Source organism: Chionomys nivalis, chromosome 4 (assembly GCF_950005125.1).
Source record: "Chionomys nivalis chromosome 4, mChiNiv1.1, whole genome shotgun sequence".
Classification (NCBI taxonomy): Eukaryota; Metazoa; Chordata; class Mammalia; order Rodentia; family Cricetidae; genus Chionomys; species Chionomys nivalis.
In genome coordinates this window covers 71619367-71641085 of record NC_080089.1, presented here as the reverse complement: position 1 = coordinate 71641085, position 21719 = coordinate 71619367, and the positions used below count along the sequence as shown (strand labels likewise).

The following is a 21719-nucleotide window of genomic DNA, read 5'->3' as shown; positions in this document are numbered from 1 at the left end:
CTTGCGTATTCTTGAGAGAAGATCAGTTAACTATATATAGGCACATTTATTTTTGAGTTCCCCATTACTTTGAGTTTACACAGTATATTATTTTGGTTACTAGCTCTGTAACATTTTGTGAAATTAGGGAGTGCAATGCTTCTAGCTTTTTTCTTGCCCAAAACTGCCTTGACGACTCAGTGGTATTTGTGGTACTATAGATTTTTAAATGTCACTGGGGTTTGGCTAGGGATTTCATTAAATCTGTTTGGGGATTATGAAGGTTTTGATAGCATTAACTAACTACTGAAGAACATACCTTTCCAGTTATTTGTGTTTGTAGGCTGAAGATTTAGCCCAGTGACTCCAAAATGTCACCTGCTGTATGGTTCTAAGACACCAAATATCCAGAAAACAACTCTATAGCATGGATACTGGCGGTTTCAAGATTGTGGAAAGTGGGCAATGGGGAGAAGTTACTTATTTGGTAAGACAGTTTCACTTTGGCTAGAAAGGTTGGGAACTAGATGACAGGGTTGCACAACCCAGGAAACACAGTATGTGCTATTTCCATGTTTCCACTGCTCACCTTAAAAAGCTTAATTTCCTGTTGTATGGTCTCACCTTAATTTTTTTTTTGTTTTTGTTTTTTGAGACAGGGTTTCTCTGTAGCTTTGGAGCCTGTCCTGAAACTAGCTCTGTAGACCAGGCTGGTCTCGAACTCACAGAGATCCGCCTGCCTCTGCCTCCCGAGCGCTGGGATTAAAGGCGTGCGCCACCATTGCCCGGCTCACCTTAAAATTTTTAAGGACAGCCAGGGCTACACATAGAAACTCCATCACAAAGACCAAACAACAACAACAAAAAGACACTCTGTGTGTATGTGCAGGTGTGTGCAAGTGGTCTAAGTGCTCTTGGAGGATGGAGACATAGGATCCCTGGAGCTGGAGGCACAGGCAACTCTAAACCACCCCACATGTGACAGCTGCTCTGGAGAGCAGCTTATGTGCTGGACCACTAGCAAGCCATTTCTTCAGTCTTCACCTTAAATTTTCAGTGCCACTCATTGTTGATGTAAGACAGAGTTGAGCTTGCAGAGTGTACCCCAAAAGAATAATGATGCATCACTGTCAAAAGATTATTGCTTCATTGTTCCTGGTTCATTATCTCAAGAGTGATGAAGGAGCACACCTACTTAACTGTCAAATTCAAATGCCCACACATCAATTCAAGGGAGTTGGTGAGGCGAGAAACTAATGTTTCTGCATTATATATACATATATATATGTATATATATATGTATATATATATATATATATAGACAGACAGGCCTTGCATAACTCATAGGTCAAAAAAATTTACAACAGAGTCTTTCCCTTCACAACAGTAAATGGGTGCTACATGTCCAACTATTTCAGAGAACCCATTTTGATACCTAGCACCCACTTTATGCAACTTACCTCCTGTAAATTCTAGATCGATGCTCCTCTTATAGGCTCAGGGGACGCACACACACATACCAACAATAACCTGCTTCTTTTTCTGAACTTTAGAAATGGGCATTTCATTTTTTAGCTGAAGAGGCACTGGTATTGTAATAATCTAGTCAAGTCAGAGGTTTGTGATCCCTCTTTAAAGCCTTTAATGCCTGATTTATAGTTAATAAAAGTGAATGGTCTTGAAGTTAACAAGTGTGTGTGTGCATACGTAGTGTGAGTACTAGCAAGTGTGCTTGTGGGTGTGTGCATGTGTGGAAGGCCAAAGAGCCTTTCAACTGAGCTCAATTGGACTAACCAATTTGGCTAGTCCAACTGGTCAGCTCACTCTGGGGATCCTATCTCTGTCACTCCATTCTGAGAACTAGAATTCCAGGTTGTGATCACATCCACCCTGCATTTATGTAGGTGCGAGAAATCTGTCCTCTGGTCCTCATCCTTGACCACAGAGTCCCAGAGGAACAATTTTGATGGGAACAGAAATAATCATGTTAACCACAAAAACTATATAACAGATGGCTATACTAGTGTAATTATGCTAAAATTTCAATAACCTATTCAAAGTGTATCTTTAAATTACATACTTTCTTTTCTAAATATAAAATTATATGCTAACCTCTCCCCTCGAGGAGAGGTTAATAATACAAAGTATCACCCTTTCTTTCATTTTAAGACTTGCTGCTCTTGTTTTGTGAGACAGAGAGTTAGGTTGGCCAAACTTGAATCTTGATCCTCTTACCTCCTACCTCAGATTTAACCAGCCTCTGCTACCATACATGGCTGGTTAAATCTTTGATTTCATATTTATAACTACTGTAGAATAATATATACAGTTGTAATGACTTGCCAGTAAGAGTTATCAGTAAGGAAAATAGCAAGAAAAATAAAAGCTGAATAAGAAAATATTTAGTGCTAGGGATCGTGGGTGTGGTGGAAACACCAGTTTTAGAACCAGGGACAGTTAGGGCCAAGTCCTAGCGTCATGACCCTATGCAATAACTGCCCGGGGCATTGGTTTCTTCACTTCTGTGTGTACAACCAATATGACATATCTTATTAGCTTCTTTTACAAATGTTTAGAATAATTCTTTAAGTATTCATGGGATAAGAATTGGAGAGATAGCTGGGCGGTGGTGGCGCACGCCTTTAATCCCAACACTAGGGAGGCAGAGGCAGGCGGATCTTTGTGAGTTAGAGACCAGCCTGGACTAAAAGAGCTAGTTCCAGGACAGGAACCAAAGCTACAGAGAAACCCTGTCTCAAAAAACAAAACAAGCACAAAGAAATGGAGAGATGGTTCAGCAAGGAGAGGGGCTTGTCGCACAAGCCTGATGACTTGTTTATTCCCGAACCCACATAAAGGTAGAGATCTACTTGAATTTTCCTGACTTCCACACTCCCACCAATACATGAACACCCCCCCAATCCTGCATCATACACACACACACTATATATATATATATATAATTCTTAAATTCATAAGACCTTACAAGGTCTTCTGTAAAACACTGAAAGGATGCAGAGGGGAAGAAATAACACAAGGTACTCAGTTTTAATATAAATTAAAAAGAAACCCCACAAAGCAATATAATGCTTCTCAATGTCATTGAACTGTACCCACAAGGTAAATGATCTACTGAACTTGAGTGCATCACTAGCCTTTACCCAAACTCAAAGCAGGTATAAGTGAACTTATGGCCCACATCTATCCAATATCCTTTGCAAAAAAGTTATACTGGCTCACAAACAGGCTCAGTATTTACATACTCTCCACTGCAGTTTCCATGCTATAAGCCATAGACCTCAATATTTACTGTGTTTCTTGATTGCTCACCACTAGTCAAAGGCTTGTTTTGTGTATCTGAATTGTTAGCTCCTGACTGGGGGGGGGGGGGCAGGTTATAGAAGGATGAACAGTTCTTTATTACCAAGTACAAGGCTCTTTGTCATTACCTTCCCTCCCTGGCTGTTTTACTTTCTCCACAAAGAAGAGTTCAGCACCAGTCCCTTCTTATCCAGGGCAAGCACAAACAGTTCACTCACCAGTGGCTTTGAATACTACCACTCTGTATATGAGACAGAAGTGCAAACTCTACAAGGCTTAAGGGGTTGGGGAGAGCTTTACTTTGATTCTAAGGGTTTTGTACACCAGAGTTTTATAGCATAGGGAAACAGGTTTGACAAGATACTTAGTGCTACTGAGAAAGTGGTCTTCATATAGACAAAAACTTCCTTCTATGTCCTGGCTTTTCTATAGGTTTATATTATTTCAAAGCAATTCCCTAAAGATTTGTTCAACTTGTCTGAGAAGCAAGAAAGATGAAAATATTCTCTTCAAATATTCAAGAAAACAATTCTATTATATGTTTTTTCTAATTATCTTCTTTTAAGCTGATGAGACGACAGTGTATAATACTACAGTTTCTCGTGATGTGAAAGAATGACTCTATAATGATTAGCAGTGCATCTCTTGTGTTTTCAGTTCTCGCTGTGTGTCAGGACAGCACATGGAATGGAGCCTGCAGTACAAAGGACTACCACATGTGACGCGCGTAAAAGCACCAAACACAGGCTGACCAAGTAGGGATCTGAAAATAAAATTACCCAAAGACAGGTTTTTATTGTAAATACTTATTCAAAAAACTACTATATACAACAGAATTTTAACAGGCGTTGAAAACATTAAACATTCAGTGAAACAGTTTAAGAATTCAAAACACATTTTAAGAAGTAAAAATGCAGCATTTAAAATAAAAATTTATTAGTACGTCAAAGTAAATTATTGTTTGCTGTATTCATTTCTATATCTTAAAAATCAATTTAGTAGCTGACTTAGGGATAAATCAGACTAATTTCCGCATCCAATTTTTTTTTTAAATCTGCTTTAGGATCGCATTTGAATTTCTACTTTTAAAATTAAGGAGTGCATGCCAAGGCATGTTTTCAGTTCAATGCTTTCTCCTACACCATACCATACTTTGGTTCGGCTTCCAGGCCATTTTATGGTTCTACTGCCAAAAATCATTGAAACAATATTAAAAGCATAATAGCTACAAGAGTTTCAATAACAGATTTCTACTTTATACAACTAGCCCAGGGGGCAAGGTAGGGTTCTGCAGAGCTTATACACTGACTAAAAGCACAAATATAAACTTTATTTTTATAAGTTCACTTTCACTGAAAGTTTTATAAAGGTAAGCTGACAGCCTGGCAGGCTAATACTTGTATGGAGGTGCACAGTTGCTAAAATTCTGTTTGCATGCTTCTGACAGACTGGAATGTTATATTAAATCCAAACTTAAGTTTATATTCATCCAAATTCTCAACAGGTCAATTTAGCACTCTAGGCATGCTTCATTACCAGGATCACATTAAAAAATAAAGCCTTCATTAACAGTAACAATTGATAGACGGTTTAAAAGTATTTCCAAAAAATGCATGGTTTCAAATCTCTTCCTTTAAGTTTATTAAAAGGAATATACAGGTGATAAGAATTTTAAGTTCAGGACTAATGAAAGTTTGAAAAGTCTGATTAACATAACTAATATTCTTATAATAATTTCATATTGGTAAACAAGATTTCTTAAAAAGTGCTAAGAGACCTTTGGATGGCAAACTTAGTTTTCACTAAAGTTCTGCTCAGGTTTTTAAAAAGTTGGAAATTCATACTAACCATGCTATTACTGGCAAACTGACTTAACAAGATAGAACATACAGGTGAAGTGTATGAAGGACCTCCCTCAGATCTCTCACTGCTGACCTCTGCCACGGCACTACCGTGCTCACCGGACAGCACTGCTCTAAGTGCTTTCTGCTGGGAACTAGGAATGACTACATTGCTTCATCTTCTTTCTTTCCATCCGCCGGGTCTACTGCTGTCTCTGCTCTACTTCCTCCAGGACTGCCACCTGTTTGATCAGACATCGTATCATTGATACTGGCTGAAGAACCATCCCCCTTATGAAGAATCTCCGTGGCTTCATACTCAAGTACCTCCGATGGAGTTAAAGGTTCCAAACGAACACTGCCTTGCTCACTAGCATCAGAACTCACAGTTTCAGGTTCGTCTCTTTGCCGTAGAAACTGATTAATGCCAACACCTCCTGACACTAACTGCATATCCTGTGCAGACTCTGAAGAAAACTCAGCTGCAGGGGAGTCATGCTCCTCACTCTGATCACATGAATCTGTGTTTTCTGAACTCTGGTGTGCCTTCGGCTCCATTTCCTCACAGGTGTGCTGTGTCTGTTCTTCCTTTTCCATATTATCTGTTCCAGCATCTGAATCGTGACTGAAGATATTCTTTGAACTGCTTTCCTGCTCTGTAGCTGAAACTGTTTCGTTTCCTGCACAGTCTACTACTGCTGCAGCTTCACATACACTTGCATCACGCCCAACGTCTTCTGATGAAGGAGCTTTATCCTGCTTACTGAAAAACAAAGCTGCTTATAATCCATTCAATAAAGCAATATAACTCAAAGCTATCAAAACCTAAGCAAACTCTAAGAAGTAAAACAACTTAAAGAGACTTGCCCGCCCAAACAGATAGCCCTGGCTATTCTTTCACAACTTGGGAGGGAGCAGTTTGCTAGCAAAACTGTAAGAAATGCTGAAGGCACAAATCAAAAGGAACCTGGAACCTGAGGGTCTACCAGCTGCCTTTGTCATAGCTGTGACTGTTGCTGTCTGGTCAAAGCTCTGCCTGTGTCCAGGTCAAATTTAAATGTCCCTAGTAGTAAGTAAAAGTATCTAACATAATGAATCTATGGAAAAGTTAATTTCTTTTGTTTTATATATTCTTTGCTTTCCTATATAAAATCAAGTGTCTTTCCTATATAAAAATCAAATCATCACTCACATTTTCCTGATTTTCAATAACCTCATATACTTGAAAACATGCAAAGAATACATACATGCATGAATACATGTCTATCTACATACATATTTAGGTATGTTTTCTCTGAGTTTAGTGTGTAAACTGGAATAATTCAATGAACCATAAAATGGTAGCGACAGCTTTGTGATAAGGACGATTGTTATGGATATTATCTGAAGATATACTTATGCTTTGGAACATTTGTTTAAAGATGCAAAGATGTGTTGTATTTTATGTTGGATTTGTTTAACTCTGTGAAGCTGTGTTACTGTGCCTGCCTAAAACACCTGAATGGTCTAATAAAGAGCTGAACGGCCAACAGCAAGTCAGGAGAAAGGGTAGGTGGGGCTGGCAGGCAGAGAGAATAATACAAGAGGAAAAATCTGGGAAAAAAGACCAAGAAGTAAAAGAAAGAGAAGAGGACATCGGGGGCCAGTCACCCAGCTACACAGCAAGAAGTTAAGAAAGGTATACAGAAATAGAAAAAGATAAAAGCCCATAGGCAAAGGTAAATGGAATAATTTAAGAAAAGCTGGCAAGAAATAAGCCAAACTAAGGCCGGCATTCAAAAGTAAAAATAAGACTCTATGTGATTTATTTGAGAGCTGAGTGGCAGGCCCTCAAAGAGTAAAGAGTAAAAAACAACCAATTGCAGATGATTACTTTAATAAAAGTGAATCACCACACATTCCTGTTTATAGTAATTAAACTATCTGGAATTTAGACTCTTTCTCAATGTGCTAAGTGTCTACCCCAGTGAGGGTCTAAGGTGTCATCTATTATGAAACCACTGAGCATAAAAGATAGTTTCTTTACAATTTACTTTGTTCTATTGATCTGCATTTAGACTGATCTCGGGGGGCAATTCTCTTAGTTTCCAAACAACACTCCACTGAGATTTTCAACTAAATATTGATTAAATGAAAAAATTTCATTTGGAAAATGGTCGACCATGAAAGCTAGCTTAGTAAACATTTGCTGTTCTCCATGAAGGTCTCATTTGTGTTGCTACGGTGAAGAATTTTTTCTGTCCACATATCATGCAATTATATGCTATTAGTTTCAGGAAGATTCTGACCTTTACATCCAACCATCTCAATTAAAACCCAATTAACCGCTCTGAGCTCATTTTCTTATATTCACTAGTCATAGATAAAACCCACCCTTTTCCTCTTTTCATATCTGTAAAATTAATTTTTTGTTCAGATTATATGGGACAGACTATAATTCACAGAAAGTCTGAGTAATGTATACATGATGCATTTATTTCCCTAACTGCTTAGATGACATTTTGTTTAACTTGTTTGCTCAGAACAAAGGGGTAAGGAGATTAGATCATTTTACTAGTGAAAGTGCAAACACCTTGACGAGGCTTTTACTCAACATTTTACTTTTTTGGGAGGGAGAATGATTATTCACGACAGATTAACAAGTAGCCTACTATAAAATATAATGATAGAAATGAAAAAACAATATAATCTAATGTCTAACTCATAATCTGTAGTATCTTATAACTGTTTTCATGTAACAGACATTTAACAGATATATCTAAAGGTTAACATTTTACTTACAATAAATACTTTAAGAAATTTAATTAAGATATCACAGACATTAGATTTAAAGATTTTAAAATGTCTTGCTAAGTTTGAAATTCCAATTAAAAGTCATTACTAAAGCTGTATCATATACAAAAATTCAAATAACTCTTTGCCAGATATCAGTGAAAGTATTAATTTATTTCAGTAAACTTGATCAAGAGACTCATTTGTCCCTTATTCTTACCCTTCAGAATGTGATGTTCCTGTTTCTCCTTCAGCTGTATTACGTCTTGCTGTTTCCTGAAACAATAACACTTTTACATTCATGGCTAAACTTAAGTAGTATCATAATACTAAACATCCTGGATAGGAGGAACTTATATGTACAAGCTAAAAAACTAAAGGAACAGAAAATAACTTTCTGATCTTAAGCGTACACTACAGTATTTTTAGAATAGATAATAAGCATTTTTTTTCAAATTCATAACAATTTCAGTATACCAAAAAATTTTGAGCAAAGTCAAGAAGCAGAATACAATTTTATTAAGAGCTATTTACTTCCCAGTTAAATGTAGTGATGCACATCTTTAATCCCAGCATGGGGGAGGCAGAGGCAGGAGGATCTCTGTCAGGTCAGGCTGACAGAGACCGCCTGGTCTACAGAGCGAGGTCGAAGTCACTAAAGACTACTAGTGAGATGTTGCCCATTTTCCTCACCAAGTTTTTTAAATGTGGACCATAGTTACTTGGGCAGAAAGCTAGATGAAACCTGAATATAAATTGTATGCCCCCCGAATCTTATATGACATTTTTATTTCATATTTAAGAATTATAAAAATTTTGATAACTCTACTGTCAAGTCAAAATTGAAGAAATATTTTGCTTATTTCAAATGCTGAGGGATGAATACTAAAAAACCTCGGTATACTGGAAGCCGCTCGGCATTCCCTAACATCTACCACTTTCCAAGCACATATGCTATGTGGAGTGTATTAAGAACTTTAATTTCGGGCTGGAGAGATGGCTCAGTGGTTAAGAGCATTGCCTGCTCTTCCAAAGGTCATGAGTTCAATTCCCAGCAACCACATGGTGGCTCACAACCATCTGTAACGAGGTCTGTTGCCCTCTTCTGGTCTGCAAACACACAGAGACAGAATATTGTATACATAATAAATAAATAAATAAATAAATAAATAAATAAATAAATTTTTTTTTTTTAAAAAAAGAACTTTAATTTCATTTAGCGCATAGTTGAGATCACAAATGATATCTGTACAAATGAGAAGTAACTGGACGAAGCAGAACATCCAAGCAATACAGCAAGGTGCTGACGAAAGTCTAGGTCTTGGTCTTGCTTTAAACCCACTGCAGATTGACTGTGACATGAATAGCAGCGTAACTAGTCACACACAATTAAGTTCTTATTCTCCCCTAATTCTGCTAAATAGAGCCAAGAAATAATAGATCGTCACTCATAAAAACAAACATGCAAACATATATTTCAAAACTGTTTTTAGAAGTCGGAAAGTGGCTGAAGTAGTGGAAAGACTTAAGATGGCAGAGGTGACAAGGAGATGTCTGAAGCAGGGCAGTGCAAGAAGAGAGTCGCTTTGGACAAAACCTCATCTAATGCTGAGCACATAAGAGAAAACCGAAGCACAGGACCTGCTCAGAGTCCAACTGCTTTTTCTCCAATGCACACAAAAGGTAGTGATTCCTTCCATCCCTTCCCACAGAGACCCACAGTCAGCTCTCTGAACCACCTAGTCAGGACTTAGGAGTACCAGGAGCAGCAAAGGCCAACATGAGGGACTGAGAAAAACAAACAAAATTACAAATAAAAAACAGATAGGTCTGGATTTCTCTTTGTAGAAAATAATCAGTCCCAAAGAAACATTTCCCATAACACTGTGGGGAAAAAAATCTCTTTATAGAATCCTTCAGCGCCAGCACAGTACACCTGACTGCACTTCAACAAAGTCTCAACAATACCCATGCATAGTGTGGAGATTATATGCACACAAACTCACATTAAAATTTATATCAGCGGGTCTAAAAGTGTGATTCACAGATACCCAGGGACTCCATATGACTTTTTAGGAAATAAGTTATAACTCTTAGTATAACATAAGGAGTGGGGAATAAAAATGCTGGCACCGTAACACAAACCAAGACAAAAGCAAAGAACTGTACCAGAAGTCACTGTATTCTCCATTACCACACACGCATAAGCAGAACTAACTTACTATTATTATAATACTATTATTATTACAATGCTGAGGGGCAACCCATGGCATTGTAGGTTATAGGGTGGTGCTCTACTGAGCTATTGCCCACAGCCTTCTTAGGTTTCAATCTCTGAACTCATGTCTCAATGTTCTGTGTATGTGTTTAAAGCACCAGGGTCGACGACTGAGTTGTGGATTGAATACAGGCTTTCCCCCATAGAAAATCACTTTTGCTTTTTGTTTTGTTTTTTTTTCTTTTTTGAGACAAGGTTTCTCTGTGTAACAGTCCGGATTGTCCTGGCATTTGCTTTGTAGACCAGGCTGGCCTCGAATTCCCTGAGATTTGCCTGCCTCTGCCTCCCAAATACTGGGATTAAAGGCGTGTGCCACCACCACCCAGATATTGCTTTTGTTTTCAATGAAAGCCAAACTACGCATATTTTGATTTTGGTATTCAGTAGATATTTTTATAGTAAAGTTTGAGTTTGTCATATGAAGGGGAAAAAATCATGTATTTACTGCTAGACATAAAAAAACAAGCAAAAACCTCCTACTTCTGGAAAACTTTGTGTATCACAAATAAACTTAGTGCTGGTATTAATGAACAAGACTGACATTATACAATGTAGCACGTTAACATTCTGTAGGTCTAACTCAGAGAACAAAAAATTTTCCAGTCAGCAGTACAAAATTTACCCATAGATAAAAGATCTATTCAAAATATAATAGAGGATATCAGGACTAAAAATGGCAGTGCTTTTAGAAGCAACCTACATGTGACTTTCTTCTTTTCATTATAAGATAATTTTATAAACTCTGTTGGTTATGATGGCTTGGACATGATTTTGACTCCATAAATGACAAGTAGATTTTATTCTAGAGAGAGGAGGAGGCAAAACATTAGGAATTAAAGATGGATAACTGTAGTGCTGGTGACACAAAAAGGCTACATAAATGACAGCAGCCAACATGCCCCAGTGCTAGCACATCCCTCAGGGAAGAGAGCAGAAGCTATATCCACAAAGCCAGCCAGGCAGACAGGCATCTTGTTAAAGACAGGTTGGCCTACTCACAGGGTAAGCCCACAATTCTCACAGGCATTAGCAAGATACAAACTCCTGTGTGGCAGACCAGCAGTAAATGGAGAAGAAATCCATTCACTACACCCCATACTGCATGACAATACAGTCATCTTGAGAGGGAACCTACTTTTTGGGCCTGAACTAGTCTGAGGACCTAAAACAATGGACAATCAATCACAAGTCAGGGTGAGAGGAGACACTACCACAGACAAGAGGATGGACAGTGGACATGTTAAGCAGTTTAGGCAGCAGGTAGCTCATGTTAGGAAGGGCCAAAGGTCAGAGACCCTCACCAATATTACAAGTTTGGGAACCTGCAATTACTGGGGAGGTGATAGTCCTCCGCCTGTGGCTGGCAGACTGCTCAGACTCTAGAGATGCCTCCTTGCTATATGATCTAGAAAGAATGAGAAACTTGAAGTTTCCTTTCCCATTCCCAGGGTGGCCCACTGCTACGCAGGCTCTTAAACTGTTGGGTTCTCTCAGATCAGTTTGATTGTTTCCTCTACTCTTTAATGCCCTTGAAAGAACTCCTCTGACATGGATGCTCCTCACCCAAAAGTACACAGAGCTGGGAAATCTCTGGAGCAAGCAAGAACCTGCCTAGCCTTTAGTCCACAAAGCCAGTGCGAGCAGTGGTTCTTTATGAACAAAGAAAGGAAGCTTCCAAGGAGAATGACGCACCACGCAACACTGGGCTCAGAATAGAGCAGTGGAAAAGAGAAGCTGTCCATACCACAGCTACCAGTCTGCAGGGTCAGAGGATCTAGAAGGAAGGCTCTAAAATTCTTCATTCTTTAAAAAACTTGTCTTTATTGTACTCTATTGTTCTATTTTTCATTCTTCTCTCATAGCCACTTAATTGTATTCATCTTTATTTTTTGCTGTGTAATCAGATTCTCTTATTTTGTGCTCTTTTTGCTTTTATTTACATTATTCCATCATTTGGTATAGGAGGTCCTTCTGTTTATGTGTTGCTTTTATAGGTTAATCAATAAAGAAATTGCTTGGTATGATAGGGCAGAACTTAGGTAGGCGGAGAAGACAGAACTGAATTCTGGGAGGAAAAAAGTTGAGTCTGAGAGTTGCCATGGAAACGCCAGGCCAGATATGCTAAATCTTTCCTGGTAAGCCATGACCTCGTGGTAAACACAGATTATTAGAAATGGGTTAAATCAAGATGTGAGAATTAGTCAATAAGAGGCTAGAGATAATGGGCCAGGCAGTGTTTAAATGAATACAGTTTCTGTGTGATTATTTTGGGTGTAAGCTAGCTGGGTGGCTGGGACGAAAAGCAGGCCCTCCCTCCATCAACAATCATTTTTTTCTTTAACTTAAGCCTACTGCTTAAGTAAAAGGTAAATTTTATTTACACTATTACATGTCCACTTTTTAAAAATTAACCCTTTACTTGCCTGAGTCTTTTACTTCATTTGTTTATTCTTATTAACTGACTATAATTTCTAACTTCAAGGCCTACTCAATACTTCCCCATGTGTATGTGCACGCATGTGTATACCATGATGCATGTGTTGAAGTCAAGAGGACAATTTGCAGGAGTCTGACCAAGGACAGAACTCAGGTTATTTGTGCTTGGTGGCAAGCACCTTTACCTCCTAAGCCACCTTGCTGATCTGTGCCATTTTATTTTCTATTAGTTAACTGGTGGCATAGTACTTGGCTTTAATTAATCTAAATTATATTTTCAGGCCTGGTTTTGTTTGCTGTTAAGGCAGTATTTCTTTTCTTGGAGTAGTACTACATACTGAGCCTTCAAAGAGAAGGCTGCTTACTTCCAAGTAAAACGGGCAAAGACACCCATGCCAATGGATACACAAGCCACAACTGAGAAACACAAGAAACATTAAAGAGCAAAGCAACATTAGAAATGCAAAACATAATAAGAAACACAATGCAACTTATCACAAATAGACTAGATCCAACAGAGGAAAGAATAGAAGGGATGAAAAACAAGACTTAGGAAATATTACAGTCAGATATCATTAAGAAAGAAAATGAACAAACAAAAAAGATAAAAAGCTTTATCACAATTTTCAGTAACTCTGGGACATGAACAAAAGACCAAACCTAAGAATCCATAGGTTAGAAGTAACTGAGATATAAACAAAAGACATAGAAAACTAGTCAATGAATTTATAGCAGAAAAAGCCACAACTGGAACATTCAAGTATAAGACAAGTTTAGAATTCCAACAGACAAGACCAGGAAAAAAAACAAAAAAACAAAAAAACAACTTTGTCACATTAGCCGGGCGGTGGTGGTGCACGCCTTTAATCCCAGCACTTGGGAGGCAGAGGCAGGCGGATCTCTGTGAGTTCGAGGCCAGCCTGGTCTACAAAGGGAGTTCCAGGACAGGCTCCAAAGCTACAGAGAAACCCTGTCTCGAAAAACCAAAAAAAAAACCAAACAAACAAAAAAAAAATTGTCACATTATAGTTGAAATGCCTTCACTACAAAACACATAAATAACATTAAATGGCTACTAAGAGAAAAATCAACTAACAAGGTTAAACACACAAGAATCTCTCAGTAGAAATTCTGAAAGCCAGGAAAGCATGACACATTATTATGCTAACCCTGAGAAAAAAATGACTACTAGCAAAGATTACCATGCCTAACAAAGTTACTGCATAAAATTAATAGGGGTAACAAGACCCTCCAAGAAATTCAAATTCTCAGCAGTCAAGAGAACTTGCTGTTCTATCAGGACTGGGGTTCTGATTGCAGCACCCACAATGAGTGACTCTTAAATGCCTCTAAGTAGTTCCATGGATTCTGAATCTGCCTTCTGGCCTCTGTGGGTACCTAAGCATGTGAGTACACACAGGCACAAACACACAGAAAAAAAAATAAAACATGACAAAACATTCAATATGCATATATAATTTAAGCATATTTAAGAAATATGATTTGTATATTTCAAAAGTGACTTCCCTGACATCAAAAGCAAGTAAATCAAATAAAATTTAAGAGTTTGATGATTTATTCGAATTAAATATGAATGCTAGCAGGATTGGATTGATAGAGTTTCTTCATATTTAGACCTTCACATGTTTGGAAAGGAAAGGAACAAATCCTGTTGCTCTTGAAAGACAGGGACTAACTATAGCTATGGAAAAGAAGAAAAGAAATCCTAATCCTCAAGGCCTCAAGAGCCAGAGTTACTTTAAGAATAATCTCTCCAGCCCCAAAACTACTTCTAGATGATCAGGAAGATCCATCCAGACTGTCTAGCAAAAGATGCTTACATGATGACTCTAGGCGTCTATCCATACTGAAAACATAATCGTCATGCAAGATACTTTTATTCTAAAAATGTTATATGCTCTTGCCGATTTAAACGTTCCAAAATATTAAGTCATCTGGAAATACTAATTTCTCACGGTGTCAAATGCCTGAGGGTCTCCTGATGCTGGGATTCCACTCACAAATTTATCACCATCACTTTACAGTTAAGCTAAGCAATAGACAAATCAAAATAGATGATCTCTTTGTCAAAACAGAAACATCTTACAATTTACTTTAAATGAGACATTTTCCGTCTCAATTATTTTCATCCTACTAACAGCAATAATTGTTACTTATATTCATTTGCAGTTGAAGTTTTTGAAAAACTGTGGCAATAATTCTTTTAAATTTCATTTTTCAAATGAAAAAATTATGAAGTTATAAAATAAAACAAACTTTACCTTAGACACAGATTCTTGTCCCTTAGTGGGAGCTTCAGTTTTTAATCTTAAAAACAAAATAAGTATTGATTATTTTATATTATACTTACAATTAGAAAATATGAAATTGGTTTTTGGCATGCTTAATTAATATGTAAAATCTAAAGCAATGTACAGTCTAGTAGAATGAATGACGTTGTAAATACTCAATGTAAAAATAAAATACTTAGAACAAACAACAGGCTGAATGGGTATGCAAAGTAAATGAATGACACATACTTCAGGATAGGACCCTGGCTAGGGGTAGAGTGCCTGCCAAGCCTTGTGTGGGGCCCTTGGTGTTATCCCCAAAACAAGAAAAAAAGACATGTATTTAGACATCTCTTCAGGAACAACAGAATTTAAGAAACTGTCTCTCTGATAAAAAGAAAATAAAATATTAGTAAAACAATTTCCAAAAAATAAGAATGAAAACAAGCAAAAGACCTGGGTGTGCAATTTGCACTAACGTTTACTGAGCTTAGGATATAAAAAGTGAGAGATGATTTTGATTTGTTGAAAAACTCAATGTGACAAACCTACTGCAATATATATTAATTACAATAACTTACTCTGAAGGCAGTAAAAAAAAGTCAAAGAAAAATAATTTTGATGGTAAATACTCACAAAACTGCTATTCAAGACACATTTAAAAAATTCTTGAGTGCCAAAAACACTTTAACATTCAATTTTAACAAAGGCATGTGTTATTTCTATCATCTTTTTAAAAAAATTAACTGGCTGAGGCAGGCAGATCTTTGTGAGTTCAAGGCCAGCCTGCTCTACAGAACAAGTTCCAGGACAACCAGTGCTACACAAAGAAAGCTTGCTCGAAAACGAACAAAATCAACTTAATATAAATTAAGTTTTTCTTAAGGATCTTTGTTTCAGAAACTTGAGAACATTGAATTTGATTTTAAAATAAGTAGGGTACCTGACTGACCTGAAATATATTATTAAGAGTTAACCGATTTGTAATTTTAAAAAGACTAGCTACATACAATGAATAATATACTTAACCTAAAGCTATTGTGAAAAATTTCATGTGTAAACATCAAAATATATAACAGAACTATCAACTACCCTAATGACCTTTGCCATGGTTATTCAATGGAACATGGAGTTAGCATACACCCTCCTTTGTAAGGATGCAAGTTAAAAACCACGGTATATGGAGATAGCTACAGTTAAGTGCAAAGAATCTGCTTCAGATACACAAATTTCTGCATTTAGTCCATAGTGCAAAAAAAGAGAAAGTTGTAATAGTTTTCCTAGATATTAGTAGCGAAGTATAGAACTTATCTATATTGTATTTATTAAGTAAAATTGTAACAAAATGGATAAAGAACTCTTTTTATGTACCACCATGTTAGAAGTATATTATAACAAATTATAATTAGCTTAAACTTGAAAAAAATTTGCAAAGCAAACTTGAGAAACTTAAATTTCTATTGTTTTTTTGGGTTAATAACTGTTTTAAATACTTAAATGTGAGCAACAACATGCATAAAGATACTGTGTAATTATATATAGTATAGCTACATTGTTTTAATGAAGTACATAGGAAAATACAAAGTTTTATGAAAACTATATAAAGATAAGAAAATGAAACAGTTGCCTGAAAAAAGCAAAAATTTATATTTATGAAGTTTTGAAATTAAATATATCTATTATAACTGGTTTCCATTTCTAAGCATTTAAACACCTTAAATTCAGTCTGAAAAACTGTTCAGAGAATATTTAAAAATATTAAGTTTTTTTCCATTTTACTCTATTATTGAAAATGCTAGCAAATATCATTGTTAATCACCTTGACAGGTCTCTAGCATTATACTAGGTCAAAATGAGTCCTCTCATAACTTTTGCAACAAAGGCTGGTGGAAGACTCACTATTCATTTTACTAGCTAAGAGACGACAAGGTCAGAAAACAAGAAGTTATTGAAATAACTGGCACTAAGAGGCTTATTATCTCAATCTTGTTTTGTACCTTTACCAAACTAGCTAGTGGTCTCTTTACAGGACAAAATTGCAACAGTTATTAGGATTCAGAAAAGAACTCTAAAATAAATTAGAAATGTACACTGTAAATTTCATCACTATAAACTTATCAATGAAAATACACTATAATTTTACAACAAAAGAATACTTTAAGATTCATAAAATTAAATAAACATACTAATATATTATTCACATTTATAGAAAAAGAATTATACCTAAATTAAATATATTAAAGATACTTGCTGAAATAGTTGTAATTTGAAATGTGATCATTTTCCTAAGCTCAAAGTTCTGAGCTAATGACCTGCTACTAGGCAATTACACGGCTCAAATGTGAACGTGCAATGTTTTTAGAGAATGTACTACAGTGTTTTAAAAAAAAAAACCATTAAGCCTTCACTACAAGGAACAGAAGCATTGATTTCATTATTAGTAACCAGATTTGCAAATAAGTAATTTTTATTCTCCATGGAAACACACTGAAATAGATCTCGTAATTTCTACAGGTTAACCCCCTTTTTCTATTTTCTGCAGATAGGGTGCTCAACACAAGGGTGCACATGAAGTGAATATTCTGGTTCGACTTACAGCATTACGCTCTTCCGAGATTTCATTCATATTATAAATATGCCACGAGGGAAGGGAGAACCCACGACAAAAACACTCAGGTTCATTCTAGGTGTGTCACACTCTTTGTTTCTAAAGTATTTTAAAACTCAATACTTTTATGCTAGTTTTATAAAAAGTAAATTTCAACGTGAGGATTTTTGCTAAAAGAGGGCTGTGGCTCAGCGGGAAGATGCTTCTGCCCAAGCAAGAGAGAATTGAACTCAGACTCCCAGCACTATGTTAAAAGCAAAGAAAAATGGGTAGTGCCGGACGGTGGTGACGCACGCCTTTAATCCCAGCACTTGGGAGGCAGAGGCAGGCGGATCTCTGTGAGTTCGAGACCAGCCTGGTCTACAAGAGCTAGTTCCAGGACAGGCTCCAAAACCACAGAGAAACCCTATCTCGAAAAAAAGAAAGAAAGAAAGAAAGAAAGAAAGAAAGAAAGAAAGAAAGAAAGAAAGAAAGAAAGAGGGAGGGAGGGAGGGAGGGAGGGAGGGAGGGAGGGAGGGAGGGAGGGAGGGAGGGAGGGAGGGAGGGAGGAGAAGAAAGAAAGAAAGAAAGAAAGAAAGAAAGAAAGAAAGAAAGAAAGAAAGAAAGAAAGAAAGAAAGAAAGAAAGGAAAAAATAAACATCGGTAGTAAAGTGAACCAAGTCAGTCAGGACTAAATGGGACAGCAGCAGACTATGGAATAACAGGGAAACACTATCAGAACATCTTTCTGATCATTTTCTCCAAGATGTGTCAACAAACAGATGTATGAACTAGATGTCTTAACATGACATTTACCATCTTGTGCAGAAACCTGTATGGTGCTTAAGGGTTCTGGTCACAAGAAACAGTCTCTCCTCTTGAGGAGGCCATTGTCAAGGAAACTACTGAAACAAATACTTTGAAAAATGCAAAGTTTTAGTTAGAAAAGAAATATCTATGTGATATACTGCTTCTAGCAAAGCAGAAGACCAAATTCAAAAGAGAGGGGGAAAAATAAAAGCAACATAAAACAAGATACCAGTGACATAACTGAAGCAGTGAGAGAGAAACGTAGGACAGAACATAAACAAAAGAGTAGTTAAAGGACAAAAATCGAAGAAATCGCAGAGGTTACTCACTTCAGGTTAAGTGTATGTACTAAACCTAAGATTTGGGGATCCAATAAGTAAATTGGAAACAACAGAATTTAAGTCAACCAGACAAAGGTAAGAAACACAACCCAGCACAAATGTCTGTCTGCCTTGACTAACCAGAACAATGATAGAGGCATTAACTAAGATAAGAAATTCAGAGGGTAGGAGTCATTTCTGCCAAAGAAAAATGCAGTTTTGGGCACAAAGCTATGATGCCTAGAGAACATCCACATGCAGGCACCAATCACTGCCAAGGTTATTTCTATCCAGGTAACTTCAAAATCAACACCCAGAGCAAGATGTCTCCATTTTTCTTAGTTTTCCACTCACCTGATAATTCAAATTAAAAATATAGAATATTATCCTGGAGTCCTAAGATTTCATCATACAACTGCCTTAATCGTACAGATGAAAGAATCAGAAGCTTAACATGCTAAAGCTACAAAGCCACAAAATCAGGTTAAACACATGGGCTGCACATCACACTCTCTGCACTGCTTCCCGACAATCCTCCCTACCCTAGTTAAGTAGGCTCTCTTATGGCCACACCAGGAAAAATGGAAAAAAAAATTTCTTAGCCTCAAACATTTTTGACCCTAAAACATGAGTGTGGCTGCCAGATTAATCTTGCCAAGGACTGGTTCTATGTGACTCTTTGTTCTCCTTTGTTGTCATGCACAGAAGTGCTGCCCTTGACATGGGGGGGGGGGGCTGTTACTGTCCAGGTGCTACAAATTTGTCACTTGTCAACTGCCCTTCTGTTGAAAGAGAAACTTCTTATCCAGTTCCTTGGCTAATCAACCAAGACAGAAGAAATGCACCTGGAATCATAAATACAACCAAATAAACAACAGTACCTAATAGTTTTATTTCTAAAGGCAGAGAGTCAAAACTGAAATTGAGATTACCTACTTGACAGTTACAAGACATTGGTAAACTATTTTGCTCATAATACCCCAGTTTTTCATAAGCTCAAGATACCAAGAACACTTAACAATTTCTCAGAATGACTAAGTGAATGCAAAACACTTAAAGACTGCCTGGCATACTTAAGGCCATCAATAAATGTTACCTATTATTACCACCATGGAGAAAGTCTAAAACCAATTTTATGGCTCAGAGCAGGAGAGTGTACAACAAAGGCTACTTTTGTTGTATCTCCACTGCTTGATTCTTTGGCAATGCTTCCATCACACCCTCAAACATATTAGGCATTTATTTTGATTGATACTCCCTAGGACTAGTCTTATTTTCTCTAGTACAAAATGATCTATCCGTGTTCAACATGAGGGTTTGATCTGACCATCTAAAGCTAGACCATCCCCTCAGCTACCCAGTAGGCGGGAACATGGCCAATGGTAGACTACTTTCTCTAACGTATGCTGAGTTGGGGCTAGGCTCAGTGGTAGAGACATGGCTCTGGTACTTGCCCGGGAAAAGTTGGCAATATAGCCAGCATGTTCCAAACTCTAGATTTGACCTCCAGCACAGAAATAAATACACGTTAAGGAGCAGAACTATCATTCTATGTAAGATTTTTTTTTAAAAGTAAGTGACATAAGGAACAAACAAAACAAAATGTGCACAAAAATGTAAAAAAATTAAGATTACCAATGTAGACACAGTTAATGCCAGGGCATAACTCCAAATTACTTTCCCCAATAAGTGAAATCCCATTTACCATCTATAACAAAGTCCTCTACCAGATGGCTAAGAGTGGACTGACCTCAGAATCAATGGTAGAGATGGGAAAGATTGTCTAGTGGCCTGACTACAAGGAAGTTCATTTATCTTTCCATCTAACATGGTCTCTCATTCTTCCCTGCTTATCACAGATACCAAGGCAGAAAAATGAGCTGCAGAAAGCATTTTACATTTATGTACATTTCATACTATTTCACCAAAGCCCATGTGCATTATATCTACTTTGATTAGGAAACATAGCTTGAGTTCCTGAAGATTTGGTTTCAGATTGAGAGCCGGAAGGAAGATCTTACAATATCTCCAATCACAGTCACCACAAAGAGGTAAATAGAAGAGAAGAACCCCAAATGACCTCATAGATCATCCTGGTTTGCTTTTTACCCCACACTAATTTAAATACATGAAGTGAATATGACATTTAAGCTCTACAATTTAGATTATGACTAGAGTCAGAAACTTCTGACCTCCAACTGAGGTTAAACATTAATAAGAAATAATGGACGAGCTCCGTACATATTATTCACCAACCACAGATTCAAAAAGACTGCTTTTTAACCAACTCTGTATTTTCAAATGTAAGTCTTAAAGAAAAAGGTTGCCTCTACCAATAAAAGTTCACTATTTGCACACATGAAAAATGATGATTACTGATTTAAGTTGACAGTAGTATAACAAAATAGCATTTCACTTTGGGTTCCTTCTGATGTAATATTACACAAAAATCATACATGTAACTTACATGTGGTATGAAATATTTGAATCAAGTCCAAATGGATTGAAGACCTCAACATAAAGCCAGCCACATTGAACCTTATAGAAGAGAAAGTGGGAAGTACACTTGAACGCATTGGCACAGGGAACCATTTTCTAAATATAACCCCAGCAACACAGACACTGAGAGAAACAATTAATAAATGGGACCTCCTGAAACTGAAAAGCTTCTGTAAAGCAAAGGACACAGTCAACAAGACAAAACGAATCCCTACAGAATGGGAAAAGATCTTCACTAACGTCACATCAGACAGAGGTCCATCTCCAAAATATACAAAGAACTCAAGATATTGGACACCAAAAGATCACATAATCCAATAAAAAAAAATGGAGTACAAACCTAAACAGAGAACTCTCAACAGAGGAATCTAAAATGACTTTAGGAAATGCTCAACATCCTTAGTCATCAAAGAAATGTAAATCAAGCCGGGCGGTGGTGGCACATGCCTCTTAATCCCAGCACTTGGGAGGCAGAGGCAGGCGGATCTCTGTGAGTTCGAGACCAGCCTGGTCTACAAGAGCTAGTTCCAGGACAGGCCAAAACAACACAGAAACCCTGTCTCGAAAAACCAAAAAAAAAAAAAA

General features: G+C 37.1%; 1 protein-coding gene across 5 annotated transcripts in view; it reads right to left on the bottom strand.

Moving 5' to 3' along the window:
- Positions 1-4059: 4059 nt before the first annotated feature.
- Positions 4060-21719, bottom strand: part of Znf280d (zinc finger protein 280D) — a 78821-nt gene continuing 61161 nt past the window's right edge. For 4 of the 5 annotated variants that reach the window (XM_057767237.1, XM_057767236.1, XM_057767235.1 and 1 more), the window contains 3 exons: positions 14910-14955; positions 8134-8189; positions 4060-5904 (listed from right to left, as the gene is read on the bottom strand). In XM_057767237.1, coding sequence (XP_057623220.1) covers positions 5307-5904; positions 8134-8189; positions 14910-14955 — 700 coding nt within the window. In that variant the 3' untranslated portion in view covers positions 4060-5306. The remainder of the gene's footprint in view (positions 5905-8133; positions 8190-14909; positions 14956-21719) is intronic. The other variant, XM_057767241.1, reaches the window with a different exon arrangement.